At 40.1% G+C, this 16,997-nt stretch overlaps 3 protein-coding genes across 8 annotated transcripts; 1 reads left to right on the forward strand and 2 right to left on the reverse strand.

The window, feature by feature from the left end:
* Nucleotides 1-953: 953 nt before the first annotated feature.
* si:dkey-220f10.4 (tubby protein homolog) lies at nucleotides 954-6,457 on the reverse strand. Of its 3 annotated transcripts, XM_005448214.1 has the most exons (14): nucleotides 6,263-6,457; nucleotides 5,989-6,057; nucleotides 5,806-5,904; nucleotides 4,827-4,986; nucleotides 4,447-4,677; nucleotides 4,229-4,357; nucleotides 3,934-4,104; nucleotides 3,692-3,852; nucleotides 3,441-3,602; nucleotides 3,237-3,349; nucleotides 1,906-2,020; nucleotides 1,712-1,810; nucleotides 1,446-1,617; nucleotides 954-1,360 (listed from the first exon to the last, which is right to left on the reverse strand). In XM_005448214.1, exons 3-14 carry the CDS (start codon nucleotides 5,845-5,847, stop codon nucleotides 1,227-1,229), a joined length of 1,689 nt encoding a protein of 562 aa, XP_005448271.1. In that variant the 5' UTR covers nucleotides 5,848-5,904; nucleotides 5,989-6,057; nucleotides 6,263-6,457; the 3' UTR covers nucleotides 954-1,226. The 3 variants fall into 3 exon arrangements, with proteins under 3 accessions (XP_005448271.1, XP_025765450.1, XP_003438814.1); XM_025909665.1 differs by lacking the exon at nucleotides 5,989-6,057 and having other exon boundaries at nucleotides 4,447-4,623; nucleotides 6,263-6,438; XM_003438766.5 differs by lacking the exon at nucleotides 5,989-6,057 and having other exon boundaries at nucleotides 6,263-6,437.
* Nucleotides 6,458-6,463: 6 nt separating this feature from the next.
* On the forward strand, nucleotides 6,464-11,818 carry cfap119 (cilia and flagella associated protein 119). 4 transcript variants are annotated; one of them, XM_013273002.3, is made up of 10 exons: nucleotides 6,464-6,565; nucleotides 6,848-7,049; nucleotides 7,677-7,711; nucleotides 7,813-7,878; nucleotides 7,971-8,134; nucleotides 8,459-8,529; nucleotides 8,641-8,757; nucleotides 9,725-9,803; nucleotides 10,844-10,918; nucleotides 11,025-11,818. In XM_013273002.3, the coding sequence occupies exons 3-10, from the start codon at nucleotides 7,704-7,706 to the stop codon at nucleotides 11,177-11,179; spliced, it is 735 nt and encodes a 244-aa protein (XP_013128456.1). In that variant the 5' UTR covers nucleotides 6,464-6,565; nucleotides 6,848-7,049; nucleotides 7,677-7,703; the 3' UTR covers nucleotides 11,180-11,818. The 4 variants fall into 4 exon arrangements, with proteins under 4 accessions (XP_013128456.1, XP_013128464.1, XP_003438816.2 ...); XM_013273010.3 differs by having other exon boundaries at nucleotides 7,818-7,878; XM_003438768.4 differs by lacking the exons at nucleotides 6,464-6,565; nucleotides 6,848-7,049 and adding an exon at nucleotides 7,107-7,489.
* Nucleotides 11,616-16,924, reverse strand: phkg2 (phosphorylase kinase, gamma 2 (testis)). The gene is made up of 10 exons (XM_003438765.5): nucleotides 16,687-16,924; nucleotides 16,307-16,418; nucleotides 14,937-15,112; nucleotides 14,783-14,837; nucleotides 14,608-14,673; nucleotides 13,553-13,716; nucleotides 13,380-13,470; nucleotides 13,140-13,293; nucleotides 12,863-12,988; nucleotides 11,616-12,769 (listed from the first exon to the last, which is right to left on the reverse strand). The coding sequence occupies exons 2-10, from the start codon at nucleotides 16,399-16,401 to the stop codon at nucleotides 12,524-12,526; spliced, it is 1,173 nt and encodes a 390-aa protein (XP_003438813.1). The 5' UTR covers nucleotides 16,402-16,418; nucleotides 16,687-16,924; the 3' UTR covers nucleotides 11,616-12,523.
* Nucleotides 16,925-16,997: the final 73 nt, after the last annotated feature.

Consider the following 16,997-nt stretch of genomic DNA (forward strand, 5'->3'; position numbering starts at 1 on the left):
TAGCGGCACAATACTTGTGATTTGGTCAGTGCCACATTAAACCCATAAAAAAGGCCATGTGTCAGTTTATTAGGTCAAGTTTGGTCATGACACACAAGCTGGACCTTGTCGGCTAAAGCTACATTAGCTAAAGCAAACATTTCGGTAAAAGAGAAAACCCACGTCATGCCATAAATTCAAAACATGTTCCAACTTTTGTAGCTCTCTTTCCTTATAGTTATAACCAATGTTACTCACCTTGAAAGCAGATTCCAAAGAAGACGATTAGAAAACGTCCAAGTAAAGTGAGCATGTCGTTAACCGCCAATTCCCCATGATGCACCTCGGTAGCAGTCACGTGAGGCAGTTTTGAATCCTGCTGTGCTCAACTTACCCACATTGTCAAGTTCACATAAGTTTCTGATTTAGCTGGACATGAGTTTTCAAGTTAGCTTTTTTTGGTGTAATTGGGACGTTTTTAACTTGTAATTCTATGTTATAACAACAACTTCAGTCATCTATCGTCAAACTGATATAGAATAATATGTTGAAATAACAAACATCTAGAATTACATTTTACAGTGTGGGATGGAACTAGTGTTCAAATCTTTATATTGTGCAAGACGAGAAATCTGCAACGTGTTGCAGTTCTTCTACATCTGATACAGTTTTTTTTTCCTCTGTTTTTTTAGTACTTTGATAAAAAAATGTTTCCTTTTCGTGATGAACACTCTGAGATGATAGCAAACAGCTAGAGATGTCACATGTGATCACACTGATACAAATCTGAGTGGCTGATTGAAGCTGCAAAAGTTGTACTAATCAAGTTAATGGAAAAGTCCACAGGCTGATAACACTGTGGGCTTTTTTGTCATGGAAAATATCAGCAATGTAATGTTTAAATAATAAAATTCATTACGTAAACATAGAAAAAGATTAAATATTTTAAATATGACTCTTCGCACACTTGCAAATATTTTAATACTGTTAATCAATATTTAATGGGTAGTGTTCACATGGTAATCCTTCACATTTGAAAAGTTATTTGCACATCTGAAAAATATGAAAAGTAAACCCTTATTTTAACAGTGGTGGTAAAATAGTAAACAGCCCTATAAAATAAGTCTCCTCTGACATCTGTGGCATATTAAATATATATGTTAGTGTTACAGTCCGGCAGGATACAGAACATGAAAACTGATCCTGTGTGGGGATCTCTTTAAGCACTTGAGGCACACCAGCATCGCTCACTCGCAGGCCAGCTTGCCATCAAAGGATGAGAGGGTAATGGCAAAGGCTTGCAGGGCACACATAGGGAAACTGTAGTCCATAGAGAAGACGTCCTCAGCTACGCGGCCAAACTGCATCACGATGTAGTCCTCTGGAAAAAACAGGAGGGCATTGAAGTTAATGAGCCAAATCGTTTCTCCAGTGGTTATTCAGAGACGGACAATAAGTCGTCCTACCGTTGTCAGGGTGGATGATCTGGAAGTTTTTGACAGAGGCCTGGGTGACACGTCCGTGAAAGTTGAGCACGTACGACTGAGTCTGTTCGTTCCAGCTCGGGGATTTGTTCACCAGGGTGACCAGTTTGTCCATGTTGCCATTTGCATGACGGGTCAACAGAGTCTCCAGTTCCTGGAATAAGAGGATAAGAAAAGTTGATCTGAAATAATTCACTCCTTTCACAGGTTTAATAACGCTGTGAATGAGTTTGATGTTTTACTTATACATTTTTGGGCCGGATGACCACTCTTTCATCATTCTCCAGCATGCCAGGGATGAGCACCGTCATCTTCCTCGGACCTTTGAAACCCAGCACATTTGTCTCCTGGAATGTGATAAATGGTTGTGATGCATGTTGCAAAGCTTTGTCTACTCTGCAAATAGCATGCATATGTGTGTGCGTGTGTGTGTGGTACCTACGTAGCAAATTGCAGCTAGCTCTTGCCTCACTGATTCACACTCTTTTATGAAAGGTTTTTTCTCCGGGTTTTCACCTCCGTCATAGACTGTGAACTTTGTACCTAGCACATTTGACCTGAAACAGATGAATCCTATCAGAATCATGATCTAAAACAATTTGAGCTAGCACACACACCACAGATGCTTTGATGCTCACTTATTTTTTCCGGTAAGTCAGCATTGCAGATCTTTGTTAGGGAAAAGGCCAGAGTGGTGACAAGTGCTTTTAAACCCCCATTAGCCAGGCTCACTCTTCAGATGGCTGTCAGTTCACTTTGGTCCAGATTGGAACGTCAGCAATCACAGACGGAGTGCAGTGGCTTTTTTTTTTTACACATTTGTGGTGCTCTCACACTGAAGTGTGTTACCCTAAGAAAGCTATATTCTCACAGAGGTGCTGGCATAGCTGTGAACCCTTAGCCTAGTTTGTACAGCAGATCAGAAATTTGAGATCACATAGAAATGCCCAACTTCTAACCATCTTATGGTGCTTTTTCTACTCTACTTGAGTTCTTTATGTCTGTAGCTGGAGCCTCTCATGTGTCATAGATTCTTTTGCAGGGCAAATGATTTCTGGCCAAGCCAGACAGGTGACTGTGCATTTGAGGTGTTTGGCCAAATAAGGAACAGTTGTTAGACATAAGGCAACTGGGCACGTGCCTGACACGAGCTCTGAGTATCATAAAGGAAATGTGAAGGAGTGTGCACTTTGGTAGTGGTGAAGTGGGAGATCTGTGCAAGATATATGACGGACGCTGCTCGACTGAAGCCAGTTTACTTTAGAACCACACAGATCTTTCATACCTCTCAAAGAAGCAGTCAGCTGGCACTCTGTCTATAATAAAGCAGACCCTTTCCTGCCCTGTTCAGCTGTCATGAGAACAGTTTGACCATATGGCATGTAAGAAGTGCCAATCCAACTTACTGGAGGTGCTTTGGAGGTGTGAAACGCCTCCAGATTACCTTAACAAACTTACAGCGAGAGTGCCAAAGGTCGGCAAGGCTGTGAATGCTGCGGATAAGACAATTCTTTAAAGAAAGCAAAGTAAAAATCACAACTTTTACTTTGCTTTACTTTTACTATAACTCGCTGAATTATCTTTCATGAAAAACCTGAATTTTCTAGGTAAATAAAAAGGTTTAAAAAGTGAGTTCAGCTGTCCAAAGATCTCCAAGGAAACTTGGGATGAAAATGACTGAGGTTACAACCGATCAGAGCTGTGACACAGACCAAAAGAGCGGATCATACCAGATTTTTCATTTTAAATGGTGAAATCACCAAAATCCCTCACCTTAGTTTTCCTATGTAGGAGTTTGTATCTCTGGATAGATTTGTGGGGTCAGTGGAGATGAGATAGTTGGATGTTTTGCACTTCTTTCTCTTTCGGCCAGCCATTAGAAACACCTAGAGGTGGTTAAACAGAGGCAGAAAATGCAGCTTTGACACAAATACGACAGCAAAATGAAATTACTGTAACTAAAATCAGTGCACCAACCCTCTTTCCATCCTCTTTCTCCATGTGGAGGTAGTAAGTTGGGTAAATGCCCTTCTCCATGCCTCTCCTGTCCCTCGTGACCCTGCACTGGATCGTCACGTCTCTAGGAGCAGGACGTAAGGCAAACTTCTCAAGATCTTCCACCGATATTGGAGAAGTTGGCTGAAAAGAGAAAGGATGTGGATGATTTTTTGAGATCTTTTCCATTTGTTTTTTGTTTGTTTTTGCTTCTTGTGCTTGGAACGTCTTACTCTTTCATTAGATTCACTGGCTGTAGATGAACTCTCCCTGTAGTTGGAGTTCAGGGACGCTAGACTTCGTGTAGTTTTCTCTGCTTTGTGTGACTTTTTCTCTTTTTTCTCTTTCTCTTGGACTTCCTCGTCTTTGCTCTCGTCACTTATTTGGCATCTGGCTATAGAGATAAACAATGACAATGTTCTTTTATAAAAAATTTACAGAACCAGGGATCATACAGAACAGATTTTTCTCTCACATGTGTCCAGTTCTTTTTTCCTTTTAGGTGTTTGAGAAGGATTCCTCTGAAGCCCATCTTCTTCTTCTTCTTCTTCTTCTTGTTCAGCGTCACTTTGAGCTTGTTTAGTCTTCTCTGGGCTTACCTCTGCTGACACTGCTTCAGAGGTTGAAGCCTCCTGTAGGTTCTTCTCTGAAAAAGAGCAGACACTTGCATAAAGCTTGATGTAAAGCTCCTTTAATTTAATGGAAGTGGGTTTTTTCTTGTTAGATGCAAAGCTCTTAGAGTGGAAGTGTGAATTTGTTAGTTTTATTACTTTTGCGCTCTTGTTTGGTTGTCTTGTTTGTCTTCGGTGCATCGGCAGAGTCTTTGCTCTTCTTCTTTGTTTTTTTCTCCTTCTTCTCCGTATCTTTTTCTTTCTTCTTTTCTTCTGTCTCTTCCACCTCTGAAAAAGCAGTTAGTTGCAGATCAATAGGCGTCTGTAATGAACAGCGTTCATCAAAGCACGGGACAGTTTCTTATATCACAGCTTACGTTTGGCTTTGTCTTTTTTCACATCTTTCTTCTTTGTCTTTTTCCCTTCCACCTGGGCTTCGTTGGCCTCTTCGCATTTCACCTCAGGCTCTCTGTCAATCTCCAAGTTCATTTTCTTGGGAACGACTGGCTTCTCTGCAGGCATCTCATCTAACTCCACGTTTGCTGTTGCGTCACCTTCACCAAGTGTAATCACATCCAGTGGGTTATCAAGGGCATGCTCAACTTGATCTTCAAAATAAGCAAAAAACAAACAAACAAAAAAGATTTACTGTGATTAAACAGAAAATGATCAAATAAATAAATAAAATCACACATTGAAAAGACATGTTTAGTTTTTTTTTAAATGATTTATTCTAATTAATTATTCTAACACCAACCACTAAGAGAAGTGCTGCTCAGGGATTGGCTGATCAACAGAGGCGTCTCATCAGAGTGGACAGCTTTGTGCTTTCGATTCTTCTGTCGAGTGTCCCGGTTGGTCAACACCATTTGAGAATCAGCTCTCTTCTTTTGCTGCTTCTTCATCAAAAGGGTTCGCTGTGGGTCACACATCAGACAAACTCGGTCTCTACACAGTGTTCACACATGGAAATATAATTACATAGATTTGGTCCAAATGGGCTCTTGAGAGTCATTAATAAAACGATGTTCTGCTTTCTCTTCAATTTTATTTATGTATTGCCAAATCACAACAACAGTCACCTGAAAGTGCTTATATTTAAGGTAAAGACCCAACAGTCAGAGGACGAGCACTTGGCAACAGTGGGAAGGAAAAACTCCCCTTTAACAGGAAGAAAGCTCCAGGACAACCAGGCTAAGGGAGGGGCTCTGGGAAGTTAGATGGTGAGTTGTAATTTTGGACAGCCTAAATGGTTGTCTGAAAGATGCTCATACACCTGCATGTTCATTCTTACAGTTTACTACACTACTACTGCTAGTTCTCAATTTAGGATTAGTACTTTACTGCTATGGGTTACGTGCTGATGTGACTACTATAGGGCATATATGTAGAGCTTAAATAGATCAAAACCGCATACTGTATAGCATAAACGGGCCTGGGACTTGAAGTTTAGCAGCTCAGGAAACAGCAGGTGGTTCTGACACAGACTGTGACTTTTTCCAACTGGAGAAAGATCTTTTTTAATGTATCGATTTTTGTAAAGCTATGCTTAAATTTTAGTACTTGTGAGCAACAATTGACAAAATTTTAGTGTTTGCTCCAGTCTCACTGTGACAGTCTTGCATGCTTTTTACAAAATGGTAACACCTATGTAATGTTTGCAATTATAATTCTTGTACCAGTGGAAACTAGAATATATAAAAGCTATATTTAAATTATAATCATTATATCTTTACCTGGTTGTCCAGCTTCTGTTGTCGTATGTCGGGCTCCTCCATGTCCGGGTAAAACCCCTCTATTAACTGATGAAGCAATCACTAGATGAATCAGAGTATCTGCAAACAAAAGATGAAGCCCACTATCAACGCTCAAGGTGAGAACAATTAAAAAATATTGACTGTGTCCAGAGAAAAACCCACTAAGTGCAATTAAGGACGGAAAGCGGGTGTTTGATTGTGCCGCCCAGCTCCATCTGCCAGTCTGTCCACCTGCGTGCAGCAGAAGGCAAAGTAGATTAAATGGGGATAATGTTCTTAAACTACACAGCGGCAGCTCAGTCAGGGTGACGAGCAGCCTGTTGAACATGCTTTCCGTGACTACTTCATGAAGATGTTAAGGCCTGCAGCAGAAACGTGAAGCAAGAGAAACAGGAAGGTGGTGCCCCCCTACACTCCCAGCTCCTCCATCACTTACCCCGTAAACAAACACGGAAGCCACAGCAGTCTCACAGATTGCCCCCAAAGCTTCTCGCTATTACTCACTGCGGTTTGCTACGCATCGCTTTGGGTTCAGTTAATGACCCCCCCTAAAAACATAAACAAAAAACAAAAAAACAAAAACACAGCAGCTATTGACAGAAAACTCAGGCAGGTTTATGGCGTTGCCATGGTTACGGCTTCATGCAGCGATGGAGAGCTTAAAAAGCGCCCCAAACCCAGCATCTTTAACTGGACAAAATCAGAGCCATTACAGAAGGAGTTAATGTAGTCAGATATTGTAAGCTATAAATACTGCTTGATTTAATAATAATAATAATAATGGTAATTTAGTAAATTTCAATTAATCTTCGGGTTATGTTGAGAAACTAAAGTGTGCACTTTTAGACTTATTCGTTTTAATAATTTTTATATTTTTCATTAATATTTTATTAGTTTTATAAGCATTCTTATAGCTTCTACAAAAGTATTTTATGTATTTATTTACTTATTTATTTATCACACAACATGCTGGCTCATTACATCTTTCGCCTGCAATTTTTTTTTCTCTATTTATTTTTAGATTTAACTTTAGACTCTTCATCCTGCAGTATGTTGGCACTACGTTTGGCATAACGATCCGAAAACATACAGCCAAAGGTCATTAGCCTCCTATTTTCAGCCACAAGAACAAGAAATCCAGCAGCAGATGGATGACTCCCACAGAGCGCTGATCTCATCATCATGGGTTTAGCCGAGGACTTGCAAATGTACCAAGTGATGAGGTTTTTAATTAATTCATTATTATTGTTTTGTTTATCTTTTTGTTTTGTTTCGTTTTTTTGTGGGGGGGCACTTCACTTTACATTAAATTGTAAGTTAATAACAAATCAATACGGCTCATGCCGTTATCTTTAAGAGCATTGCTGCATAAATAAGATCTATTAAATTATATAACATGATATATAATAATGTGATAAATAATACATATAACAAATGTTTTTTTAGTTGTTTTATTTTGTAGGACCCTGAACCGGAAAAAGGAAAAAGTGGCCTGTTGCTAGGATACAGGTGGCTAACAAAGCGGAGCATACTCCAGGCAGATTTATTTTCTGATATATTTCTTTAAACTGTAAAACACGTTTTGAAGTCTGTCCATTTTAACTATAGCTAGTTATTTCACCTAAAGAAATAATAACTTTTAAAAATGGATGGGACAATTAAGGTATGCTCTTCAAGTTTTATTCGCTACTTCTGTGTTCGGTTCTCTTTACTTCCTACTCTTTTAACCTGTGTTAATTTTAAAAAACCTTTTTGGCATAAATATTCATGTTATAGCTTACATTTGACAGAGCTTTTATTATTATTTGTAATGGGTTACAGTGTATAAAAAACATCGTTTTCCTTTGTAGCTACCACATGACCTGAAAGCTAAAGTGATGCTATGGTGAGTCACACACACGGTGCAGATCATTTTCGTTAGCTTCCATTTTATTTACACTTTGCCTGCCTGATTGTAATATTTATCCATGAATCTATTTCCCTCAGGACAGATGTAAGCTACCATGATATGGAAGAGATCAACAAAATGCAATCCATTCCCGATCTGGAGAGGTTTGGATTTGTCACTCATTTATAAACAATAATCACTCAATTATAGGGCACAGACGTTATTTAGGGGGGCTTCTTGTTCTCCTCCGTGACAGTGCTCTGTGCAGTGTGCTTGGAGTTGACCTCCCTGAACCCAGAAAGGGAGTTCTTCTGGAGCTGTACGTTCAGACTGTGCTTTTCTGCAGAGAGCACAGCTTCAACAAAGAACAAACGTCTACTCTCTTGTCCATTATCAAGTCCATTCATGAAGCCAACGTAGGTAAGCAAAGTAGCTTTATCTTAACTATGTGTAGTCAGCAAGGCAGGGTCTATCTGGCTTTGAAAATGATGTGTTTAAAATCAAAACAGTACAAATTATCTCTTCTCCTCACAACGTTTGTTTAACGCAGACTCATCTCTTCTGTTAAGTCTGTAAAAAATACAGTATTTAGGCAATTGAAGGAAATACTGTACAATCTTATTGAGTTAGTGATTAACTCAGTAAGATTGTTGACCTAGTGTCACGTGACTTGCATCACCACCATTAAATGCTAAAGTGTCCTTTAACTTTACATGACATGTGTCTGAACCTCCTTTCTTGCAGAAACTCCACTCAATAACTCGGAGCAGTGTTTCAAGTACTGCAGGGAGCTTCTGTTATGCCACTCAGTCAGGGTGTGTGCAAAATTTGGCAGTCACGGTTTCATTTTCAAACTCATACAGATCCACGACTGTAATGCTGATTCATGGTGTGTTTGCGTGTGCGTGTGTGTCTCCCCTCTACAGCGGCCTCCGTTCAGCATCAGCCTCTTCAATGCTGATGAGGTTAACCGTGTCTTAACATACATCCTCAACAACTACATGAAACACTACAAGCTATATAAATATATCTTTACCACACAGGTAATGTCATGAATTAACTGACTTGAGTTTTCAGTATTTGTCATTAGGTAAAGTAAAATGTATTTCTAAAGCACATAGATTGTCTTTAGTGCTACATGCTCGTTTGTGAAATAATAAATTATATCACAAATATACAAACAAACAAATATAGAATAGAATAGCCCTTTATTGTCATTGTCATACAAGGAAATTATGGGTGCTCCACGCCAGCTATGCAGGAGTAAAAAAACAAAAATAGTAAAGACATCATGAATATATAGGAACAGAAGAGATATATACAAACTAGAGGAATATGTATATATGTATGTACAAAGCAATAGAAAGGCACACAGTGGAGAGCAAAGTGCTTAGAGGTAGTGCAAAGAAAAGACTTGGTCTGAATAGATTCTGTGTATGAGTGGCCAGAGGTGGGTGGGCAGGGTGGGGTGTGGGGGGATAGTGTTAACAGTCTGAATGGCCCAGGGCAAGAAGCTGTTAGTGAGTCTGGAGGTGTAGGACCTGATTGCCCTGAGGTGCTGACCAGGGGTCACCTGTGATGGCCCTGGTTTTTCCTGAGACAGGAGGATCTGGCGATGGCCTCTAGGGGTGGCAGTGGGCAGCCGTGTTAGTTACCCTCTGTGCACCTTCCCTGTTCTCAGTAGTGCCCCCTGTGTACCAAATACATGTTAAAAGAAGAAGAAGGAGAAGAAGCAATCGTAAACATGACACCATAAACCGTTAAATATAATGTATAATATAATAAATAATTTATAATAAATAAATAATATTACGTTATAATTAAGAAATTACAATTAAGAAATTACATATATCTATATCTATCTATCTATCTATATATATATATATATATATATGTATATGTATATATATATGTGTTGTTGTTTTTTTAAACCTTTCATGAAAACATCAGAAGAGATTAATGTGAGTCTGTGATTTTAGGTAAGGTTTCTTTCCACCATTTTTCAAACAGGTAAATCTTGATCTGTCTTTGAGCTACTCTGGGATGCCGGATATTGGATCCCCTACCGTGGAGGATTCTTCTGCGCCAGGTAAAAAACAAAGTTTTTAGTAACATTAAAGTTACATATAGAGAGGGAGAGCAATTATATTTTATTCTCTCCTTTATTCTCCCCTGTTCCCTTTTTTCTTTTACCCTCCTGCCTGTAGGCTTACAATGCCATATCACACATATACTGTATTAACAGAAATAACAGGAATAGAAATGAATAAACAAAAACAGATAAAAGTAACACACGAACAAGAGCCTACAGAGAATTTACAGAGTTCATCTTGGAAAAGCAAACGTGTTTGGCATAAAAAAAAAGCTGTTAGACAAGGAAGACAAAAAAAAAGAAAGAAAATGTAATCTGAAATCATACAGTGTTAAGATAAGAAAGAAAGTAAATTCAGATGTTTTCAGTCGCATTGCCACAGATGCATAAAATGAAGCAACAAGCTACGCAGTCTGCCTTTACAAACATTTGTGAAAGAATGGGCCGCTCTAAAGAGCTCACTGAATTTGAGCATGGCGCTGTAATAGGATGTCGCCATTGCAACAGTTCATTTTGTAAAATTTCTTCCCTCATACATATTCTACTATCACCTGTAAGTGAGATTATTGCAAAGTAGAAGCTTTTAGGAAACGCAGAAACTTAGCCAATGCTCTGCTGGCTCACTTAACTGCAGAGCTCCGACCCTTCTCTGGAATTATCACCAGTACAGAAACAGTGTGCCGGAAGCTTCATGGCATGGATTTCTTTGTATAGCTGGCTCAGAAATTCGGTTCATGTAGTGTATAAAAATCGTCTTCTACCTCTTTGCAGTGACTACATGTGTGATCCAATCTTGCACAGTTGTGGTTGGAGCGAGATTGGATCAGCTGTGCTGCCTGACCAAGCATTGCCAAACTCTTGCAAAACATTCTTAATCTCATTTTCACTTCCTGTGGAAATTAATATTAAGAGAACAAAAAAATCTGAAAGCATCCCTCCAATCCAGCACCTGCCTTGTTATGTGTTGCATTAAAAATGGGATATTAAAAAAAAAAAAAAGTACTGAGCTATATTTATTATTACTTTTATCCGACCAGGTGTTGAGAATGAGACAGAGGCGGAAGATGGGACGTCTCCTGAAACACAGCAAGCCTCCATCGCGGCCCCAGCAGGTAAAAATCATGGCAGCGCTGCAGTTATGCTGCAGGCGTAACTTTTACAGTCCAACACAGCCCAAGCAATGTCATGCATGGAACGGCTTCATTTCCTCACTTTCAGGAGCCACATCTGAGCTGAAGGCGCTGATAGAACAACAAGTCAGAGAGCAGATGACGCTTGTGTCTGGGCAACTAGATCAGCGGATTAAAGTAAAAGCATCTCAGCAAAACAGTGCTTTAGATTACTCACAGAACAGCCACAAAGCCAAAAAATAACACACTTTTTTTTTTGCCCCATCTAGATATGCGGTAGATTTTAAAAAAAGCACTCCTGCAAAGCAGCACGATTAAAACATTTGTTTTATTGTCAATAAAACCATTTTTCTCCATGTACAGCACAACATACTTTATACCTGCATTTATATAATTACAGATTTTCTTTCCAAACAGGCACTTCCAGGAAATCAAAAAAACGTAGTTCTCTCTAGATGAAAGAATGAACTGAGTTAGGAATGGTGCTTGTTAGTTTTACAGTCGCAAACGATGTTCACAGTTAGTCTTGAGTGGGTTTCCTGTTGAGGAATGCTTGCATGCACGAAACATGACAGAAACACGCCAAACATTTAACTTGAATATTTCACACATGTGCCCCAGTGCTGACTCGTAATACTGGCATATATGTCAATCTGAGCTTTAACGCAGCACTTCTATGTACCTGTATGTGTCTAATAAAGGAGACTTATTATGCTTTTTCCTTATTTTCTGCTGTCTTTGTAGTATTGCAATGTTAGGTGTTGTATTAAAGTTTCAGGTAATAATGAAGAAAGTTGGCTTAATGGTAGTGTGGCCTGAAGGTCTGCACTAATGCGCAGTAAAAGACATACAAGGGTTTTTATAAACCGTGAATCATGCAAAGCTACTCAAGTGGAGTCAATATGAGCATACTAGGTCCCCTAGAAATAACTAATCTGAGTGCTTTGATTTCCACTTAACCTACACAGTGCTTAGAAATGCATTCTCTACATCAGAGGGGTCAAACACACACACCGTGGGCCACACATGCAGTAAAGATGGGCAGTATCTTGTAAGTCGTTAAGAGCGACACTTAATTTCACCATCATGTTTAGTTAACGTAGGATTTATTAAATACATAATTGTACTCGCTGCTAAAAGAAAAGGAAAATTTTTAAGATTTTTTTTTTATGGATTTTTATTATGAAACACTTTTACTTGCGATCAAATTGGGCTGCATGTGGCCCATGAATTAAAATGAGTTTGACGCCACTGGCCTACTCAGTTATAACGGACGATTAACACATAAAATCCTAAATATATATTATGATGAGTTTTACCAAAGAGATTGCCCTAGAGGACACCTTGCACAAATTGCACTGCAAACCGGATGACCTGACAGGGAGTTTCAGACAACAACAGATAAGGAATATTAAGTGGTGCATGCTTATCTTGAACTTTCAGAGCCATGATGCGCATTAAGGCACACAAAGATCCCCCGTCCCTGCATTCCTTATCTTGAAACAGTAACTCGATGGAGCAAACACTGCAATGACAGCACATGCAAACGGATACATAAAAGCGATTTTGAGCGACGAGGTTGACCTTTTATGTTTCAAACTCCTCCAGCTCTAGCAGCATGATCTTAGCAGTGTTCTGAAAGAGGGCTGCTCGGTTCTGCTGCTCCCCTTTCTTGACCCAGTGCCCGTAGATCCGGAAAGCGCAGCCGTCGATGAGCTTGCGCACGCCGCGGATGGAGTAAGGATCCCTCGCCAGCACCTCCCGCGTTAGCGGCCGCACCCTGCGGTAGCGGCTGTACATCCTGATGCAGGCGAGCACGCTCACTATCAGAACCTGGATGCATGGAAGCATGTGGAAGTTATTTCCTTCTTCACAGACAGTTTAAGTCAGCGGCAATAAAAATGCTGGGCTAACACAGCGGCTCACCCTAAACGTCTTTCTGGGGCTGAAGAGCCTCACATCCTCCCGCTGGTACTGCCTGAAGAAGCAATGCGCCAAGGCTTGCTCAGCAGTGAGACGGTTAGCTGGGTCCACCACCAGCAGCCTGGATATCTGAGTATCACAAGCACAAAGGTTACACAAGTACACATGAATGATTTAAGAGATGCAAATACTGCAATATGATTTATTCTTTGCACTGGAAATGTCAATATTAGGGTTGCTGCAGAAGACAGTACAGAATAAGCTGACTGTATGAGCTTACCAGATCCTTCACAGTGTCAGACCGGTCGTCCCACTCTGGGGAACTGAACTGATAGCGACCCTCCATTATCATCCTCAGCATCAGCATCTGCTTACGGTGCCAGAACGGAGGCGAGCCGGCTAGTAAGGTGAAGAGGATGACTCCACAGGCCCAGCTTAGAAACACACACCATGCAAATGTTAGAAATGGCAGTAAGGAGTAGTACGTTTGTAAATCTCCGCCGAACAAAGACAGACTCACAGATCGACCTCCTTGCCGTAGCCTGGGTGCATTTCATCCATGGAACACTTTAGTATTTCGGGCGCCAAATAACCAGGTGTCCCACAGAGCTCTGATTATAACAGAAAAGATCGTTTTAAACTAATAATGGATGAACACTTGTCACAGGATCTGCTCATGATGTACAGCCATACCTCGAAGCTTCTCCCCAGGTTGTAGCTGCACGGAAAAACCAAAGTCAGAGAGTTTGATATGGCCATAATCGTCCAGGAGAATGTTCTCCGGTTTCAGATCCCGGTGTACGATGTTGAGGGAATGAAGGTATTGCACGGCCTCCAGCAGAGCTCGCATCATGCTCCTATAGAGAACCGAAATACACACATTAGATCCTTGTTAAATAGATTTCGTCCAAGCATGTCTAAGGTTCACAGTAAACACTGTGTAATATGTTTGTGTAATTTTAATCATCTTTGGCCTGATTATTCTGATTATTCATGGGATACACAACATTGCTGATTGGCTATAAAATGAAAATCTTAGAGAAGCAGAGCTTCTCAGAAATAAAGATGGGTAGAGAGTCAACAATCTGCAAAAACCTGCATCTAAAAATTGTGAAGCAATTTCAGAATAATGTTCCTCAATGAGTTGCAAAGACGACTATACATAATATGAACTCCCATAACCTCAACTCAGAGAATCTGGAGAAATCTCTGTACGCAAGTGACAAAGCTAAAAAGCAGCACTGTGACTGTGATCTTGCACATCTGGAAAGGCAACATCTGTGATGAAATGTATATGCAAGTTTTAGAGCAACATGTGCTCCCATCCAGACATTTTTTCTGGGAAGGCCTTGCATTTTTCAGCAGGACAACGCTAATAACAAAAACTACAAAACTACAAAGAGCAGTTTTATATAAAAACAACCCCCAAAAACATGAATGTTTTGTCGATAAAGTGTTTTTCTTTTTAAAAGCTGCAGCTTTCAGGCTTCCGCTTTCTTGATGTGAGATTAAGTTGGGCGGCGTGACACGAGATTAAAAGTGGGTGGCGACACCAAACGTGTGATTATATTTAGATATTCAGCAGCTCTTTAATGCAGAGCTGCTCGCTGGATAACTTTTATATAAAATCTTGTGGGGTGGCATATTTTGGAATATGGTCTGCAGAAACAGAACTTTATCATGTGCCCAATGCAAAATGCTGCTAGTATTAATTAATACAGATATAGTGCAGTCATGCTGTGGCTCACCTGGTTTCCTTCTCACTTAGGGTAACTTTTTCTGTGAGGTAGTCAAACAGCTCTCCACGTCTCATGCTGACAACAAAAGACAGCAAATTGACAAATGTTGTGGAAAGAAATCTGAATTTCAGGTTGGGAGTGTAAAAAAAATTTAGTTTAATAGTTTTTTTGTCCTCATACTCACAGGTCAAACACCAAAAATATGAATGTAGCAGACTCATAGGAATCAATGAGGGTGACTAAAGGGAATGAAACACAAGAAAGCTTTAACACTAACCAAACTTTATGGAGATAAATTTAATGATTCTTTAACAAAAGGAGAGAGAACAGCAACGTACTGATGGAGGGGTGTTCCTTCACCATGTTGAGCACTTGGATCTCTTTCAGCGTGGAGATTTTCACCTCCTCCAACTGCTGGATTGTCATCTTCTCAGCTGTGATCTCGATAATCTTCACCGCCAGCTCCTGGCCCGTGTGTCTGTGCACACACCTGCGCACCACACTGCTCACACCCCTGACAATGAGCATACAATAAAGTGTATTTTCAACATGATCAAAAAGGACACACGGTGCACAGCATTTGCCCCGTTCCACTTACATGTTTCAGATCAATATGCTAATTTTAATATTAGACAAAGATAACCTGAACACACTTTTTTATATGATGATTTCATTTATTAAGGGAGAAAGGCTATCCAAACTTACATGGCCCTGTGTGAAAAAGGTACTGCCCCCCTAAATCTAATAACTGGCTGTGCCACCCTTGACAGCAAAAACTGCACTCAAGCATTTGCAATACCTGGCAACGAGTCTTTCACATAACTGTGGAGGAATTTTGTCCCACTCTTCTTAGAATTCAGACTTGCTGGTGTGTTTTGTATCATTGTTCTGCTGCATAACCTGTGTGGTCTTGAGTGTCAGTGGATTAACAGATGGCCGTACATTCTCCTTCTGGATCTTCTGGTAGAGTGCAGAATTCATTGTTTCATCAATTATAGCAAGTTATTGAGGTTCTGAAGCAGTAAAGCAGCTCCTGAGGCAAGTTAGGCCTGCAGTTCTTTAAATATAGCTCTGGGTTCTTTTGTAACCTCCTGGATGTTTTTCAGTGGCATCTTGGAGTCATGTTAAGGCCGGCCACTGGGAAGGTTCACCGCATTTTCAGGTTTTCTCCATTTGTGGACAATAATGGCTCTTACTGTGATTCACTGGAGTACCAAAGGCTTGTCTTTGTAACTCTTCCAAGATTGATAGATGTCAATGACTTTGTTTCTCAGCTCTTTCTCTAGATCATGACATGATGTGTTACTTTTTGAGATCTTTCAGCCTACTTTAACCTGTCAGAAAGGTTCTGTTTAAATTATTTCTTTATTCAGCAGTCTGGCAGTAATCAAGCCTGGGTGTGGTTTGTTCTCTTTAAAAAAATGTGGTTAGTCACGGTCAATTTGTGATTTAACAAGAGGGTTAATTACTTTTTCACGCAGAGCCAGGTAGGTTTGGATAACTTTTTTTCCACCTTTACTAAACAAAAACTGCATTTCGAATTTACCTGGGTTATCTTAGTCTAATATTTAAAATTTATTGATGATATGAAACATGTAGTGTAACAAATGTGCAAAAACAACGACAACAACAAACAAATCATGAAGGGGGGGTGGAGGGGATGCTTTTTCACAACATCACAACACCCAGGCTATTTTGGTTGACTTACCTGCCAATCACCTCTTTAGGATCATACTTCTGATAAAACTCCTTGGCCCCCACCCAGTCTGGTAATTCGTCCCCAACAACGATGTCTTTGGTCATGTTTACAGCTTATGGAGCTGTTAAAAGAACAGTCACGTGTCTTAGTTTGTACCAGTGGTTCTAAATAAACAGGAACTAGTTACCTAACTCCTGATAAGGAAGTATTGTGCCCTTAGCTTTAGTTTAAATCTAGTTAGCAGGTCAAACTTGCATTTTACTTTCTATATATACACACATCTCCTCTACCTATTGTTATTTAGAGGTCCATCAAAACGGTTATGTAACTGTCTTTGCTATGGCTTTGATACAGCAGCAGGTTCACTGACCGAACAGGAAGCTACTCACCATTTATGCAATCAAACGACAAGACAGAGAGGGAAACGGGGAATCAGGAAGCCCTCTCGGGGTCGAGGAATCTATTGTGAAGCCATAACGTGTGCGATTAAGCGGCTACAGTAACGAAATTAGCTACCGTTAGCGTTAACAGCAGTCAGCTATCACCTGAACACTGTTTACATTCTGGTCACAGTCCTGGAAGTTATTATTACAGTGTGCCGCAGCAGCGCCCCCGAGAGGCCGGAGGGGACGTGGCAGCATGGTTTGCATTTTTGAGGTCTCGAATACACTCTCCAGATAAATTCAAGTAGCTGCACTTC

This window comes from Oreochromis niloticus, linkage group LG8, assembly GCF_001858045.2.
Source record: "Oreochromis niloticus isolate F11D_XX linkage group LG8, O_niloticus_UMD_NMBU, whole genome shotgun sequence".
In the NCBI taxonomy this organism is placed as follows: Eukaryota; Metazoa; Chordata; class Actinopteri; order Cichliformes; family Cichlidae; genus Oreochromis; species Oreochromis niloticus.

Bases quoted from the DNA above. Each gene is read 5' to 3' on its own strand.
- si:dkey-220f10.4 (XM_005448214.1), bottom strand. From the start codon at position 5,847: ATGGAGGAGCCCGACATACGACAACAGAAGCTGGACAACCAG. The intron at 3,350-3,440 runs GTTGGTGCACTG...AACCACCTCTAG, and splicing joins AGAAAGAGGATGGAAAGAGG to GTGTTTCTAATGGCTGGCCG. The intron at 1,811-1,905 runs GTAGGTACCACA...ATCACATTCCAG, and splicing joins AGCTAGCTGCAATTTGCTAC to GAGACAAATGTGCTGGGTTT.
- cfap119 (XM_003438768.4), top strand. The intron at 8,135-8,458 runs GTAAGCAAAGTA...CCTTTCTTGCAG, and splicing joins CATTCATGAAGCCAACGTAG to AAACTCCACTCAATAACTCG. The intron at 10,919-11,024 runs GTAAAAATCATG...CCTCACTTTCAG, and splicing joins CTCCATCGCGGCCCCAGCAG to GAGCCACATCTGAGCTGAAG.
- phkg2 (XM_003438765.5), bottom strand. From the start codon at position 16,401: ATGACCAAAGACATCGTTGTTGGGGACGAATTACCAGACTGGGTGGGG. The intron at 15,113-16,306 runs GTAAGTCAACCA...GCTCATTGTCAG, and splicing joins CCTAAAGAGGTGATTGGCAG to GGGTGTGAGCAGTGTGGTGC. The intron at 12,770-12,862 runs GTGAGCCGCTGT...CCATGCATCCAG, and splicing joins GCCCCAGAAAGACGTTTAGG to GTTCTGATAGTGAGCGTGCT.